Raw genomic sequence first — 3,085 nt, forward strand, 5'->3', positions numbered from 1 at the left:
TCCTCCCCGTCGCGCGGTGTCCCCGTTTTTGAAAGCCCGCCCGCCTCTGAGGCCCTAACCCTAGCGGCTCCCTCCCACCAGCGATCCCCTTTCTGCCCTTTCGCGGCCCTGGACCAGCAACCCAGGCCTCCGGGAACGGAGCTGCCCACCGGTCGGGGTGTGGACCTGGGTGTGGCCGTCATTCTGCAGTCCAGCGACCAGACCGTCTTGTTGACCCGAAGGACACGCACCCTCCGCGTTTCCCCTAACCTCTGGGTGCCTCCAGGTGAGCGCCCTGAAGACTTGGCCCCAAGTCCAGGTGAAAAACGTGCCCTTCATGGAACAACGCTATTCCCAGTCTCAGGACAGGGAAATAGGCCCGGAAATGTGGCCTGTGGCCTAATCACAAGACGCTGCAACTGCATCTGCGCCCCCCAGAGGGAGCAGTGTAAACAGTGAGGGGGACCTTTCAGGACCACCAGCATCCTACTGGGCCCACTCTTGTTGCAGGTGGGCACGTGGAACTTGAAGAGGTAACCAGTCAACTGACCCAACCTGCACCCCTCCTTGAACCCAGAGGCCCAGCGGGAGCACCCTGGGTGTGGGCGGGGCAGACTTGGCCTCTGACCCGCCCTCCCTCACTGCCAGCTGTTGGATGGAGGGCTTCGAGAGCTGCGGGAGGAGAGCGGAATACAGCTGCCCGCCGGCCAGTTCTCTTGGGTCCCTCTGGGGTTATGGGAGGTGAGACAGAGACCTGGGAGAGGCCCCTCCCTATCTAAACAAGAACAAATTCTAACCCCCTGAAGCCCATAGAACAGCCCTACCCGCCCTGGCTGCGGGGAAAACAATGGAGAGTGGGGTGGGTGGTTTGCAGTCCAGTCCCCGATCCTCACCTGTGTCCCTCCGGCGCCACCTCCACCCTGTTCTTCCTCAGCCATATTTACAGTCTCAAAAAAAGACAGGAAGTTCTCACTTTTGCTGTTTTCTTCTCAGTCTGCCTATCCTCCTAGGCTGAGCTGGGGTCTCCCCAAATACCATCACATCATTCTCTACATACTTGTGATCTCACAGGAGTCAGAGCAGCAGCTGCAGGTAAGGCTGGCAGCGGAGGAAGGAAACGGGGCTCAGGAGGCCCAAGCAGAATGGTGCTTCTGACTGTGACCAAGGTGGGGGAGGGGGCGAGTTGGCGATAACCAAGAAATCCAGTAGCCTCTCCCCCTGCCCCAAGTTCCTCTCCATGCCACCTGTGGGTAAGGCTGTGACCAGGCCCCCCAGGAGAGGCCATGATGGGGGGATCAACATATCTGGCCCCAGGCCCGGATCCAACCAAACCCAAGTGAGGTGAGCGCCTTTATGTGGCTGGGAGCAGATGTAGCAGCTGCAGTGGCTGCTACAGAGGACGGGACAGAGTCACCCAGACTTCTCTCCCAGGAACTGCCACCCTCCGTCCTGTAAGTACGAGCTCCCTGACCTTCCCACACGACACACACTGACAAGTTCAGTTTCTGTCTCCTCCGGGGGGAATTCTAGGTGGTGGGAGAGATTTAGGGGGTGAGTTGGTCAACTGATAATGGAGAGAAAATGAGATCAACGACACGGCCCATCAAACTCCGGCTCTGACTGGCTGGCACTGAAGACCTAGGTTTGCGTCCCCCTCTCCCATTGGGACAAGTCATTTAACCCTCTTTGAAATGTTTGTTTCTGTTAAGTGAGGTTAACACCCGCCCAGCCCTGTGATACTCGGGTGGGTAAGATGACAATGGACATGGAAGTGGGCCAAGCCACTGGCACAGCCCAGACAGCTGTCATTATGCAGTGCAATGGAACTAGAGGACGGAGTAGCTCGACCTCTGGCCTTGCCCATGTCCACACTGCTGCGGACGACCCCAGCCACCACAGAGGACACAGAGAGAGTCAGCACGGGGACCAAGTTCGCCCTCGGGCTCTGGCTGCAGCATCTGGGCAGGCAAAGGTGAGGGCTGGGGGATGCTTGGTGGGCGTGTGGCAGAGGGAAGGAGGAAATCCCCAGTGTGACACCCCCCTCCTTGTAAAAGTGGAGCTCACGTGGACCCGGGGTGTGCCAAGGAAGCGCAGAACACGGACCCCTGACCCACAGACCAGGGATCCAGAAAGCCAAGTGCGTGATCCCCTCCCCAGCCCACCTCCGTGACACTCACAGAACATTCACAACCTTTATTATGGGTAAGAACTTTGCTACAACTTTGGGAATAAAAAGTAAAATTACAACAGAGGTCCTAGGCCCTGGAGGAGCCTGAAAAAGGCGCGTGAGGAGAGCGCGAGGGCCCTCCCACCTCCCGGGAAAGGTGCAGGATGAGCCAGACCTACCAGGGGCAGATGCTCTGGCCCCAGGCTGCTTGGCTAAGAAACATCATGAACTTAAATATATAAATAGAGGCCCAGGCGGCAGGCCCCGCTCCCAAAGCCCTGGGGATCGGGGCTAAGGCCTGTCGCCTCCTCAGTCATACTGGGAAGCAGGAGGTGGGGGAAGTCATCTTTGGACGTGTTTTGGTTTTTCCTGTTTATGTACAAAAATCTGCAACCCAAAATAGAGTTCTCTATCCACGTGTCTGCCTGTCTCAGTTTCTCCACCTTTCTGTTTGGCCAAAGAGGACGGAATGGACATGAAGAGACAGCGGCTGTGGGGAAGGAGCTGAGCCGTGGGTTTGGGGGATGGAAAGAGAGGGCATGTGGGGGACACCCGAAGGGCCTCTTCCCCATGAGGCTCTAGACAGTCAAGGCCGAGGATTCACCTCACACTGCACCCCATCTGCCCCCCACTGCCTAGGTTAGCAGACCCAAAGGACTGCCCACCATCTACAGAACAGTTCCGAAAACAGTTCCAAATGTCCTTAAAAAGAGGTTAAATATTAATCCTTCGGGTGCTGGCTTTGTCAGGCAGACATGAGGCCAAAAACAAGTGTCCATGAAGGTCTTTCTGGCCTTTGGCCAAACCCCCGAGGGGTGACAGTGGCCAGGGGTCTGGACTCCATAGCACTGGGGGACAGTGAAGCTTCCGTAATGCAGGGGACTCAGTCCAGGGAAATGATGTCTGACCGGCAGCCAGCCAAAGAGGGACCGCAGGGCA

The 3,085-nt window shown here is 57.4% G+C and overlaps 1 protein-coding gene across 1 annotated transcript in view; it reads left to right on the forward strand.

Moving 5' to 3' along the window:
* The window catches only part of NUDT17 (nudix hydrolase 17), a 2,949-nt gene extending 381 nt beyond the window's left edge, over positions 1-2,568 (forward strand). Inside the window, exons 2-8 of the mRNA XM_025052303.1 lie at positions 2-265; positions 490-512; positions 628-720; positions 973-1,071; positions 1,294-1,430; positions 1,796-1,951; positions 2,034-2,568. Coding sequence (XP_024908071.1) covers positions 2-265; positions 490-512; positions 628-720; positions 973-1,071; positions 1,294-1,430; positions 1,796-1,951; positions 2,034-2,088 — 827 coding nt within the window. The 3' untranslated portion in view covers positions 2,089-2,568. The remainder of the gene's footprint in view (position 1; positions 266-489; positions 513-627; positions 721-972; positions 1,072-1,293; positions 1,431-1,795; positions 1,952-2,033) is intronic.
* Positions 2,569-3,085: the final 517 nt, after the last annotated feature.

Source organism: Pteropus alecto, unplaced genomic scaffold (genome assembly GCF_000325575.1).
Source record: "Pteropus alecto unplaced genomic scaffold, ASM32557v1 scaffold106, whole genome shotgun sequence".
In the NCBI taxonomy this organism is placed as follows: Eukaryota; Metazoa; Chordata; class Mammalia; order Chiroptera; family Pteropodidae; genus Pteropus; species Pteropus alecto.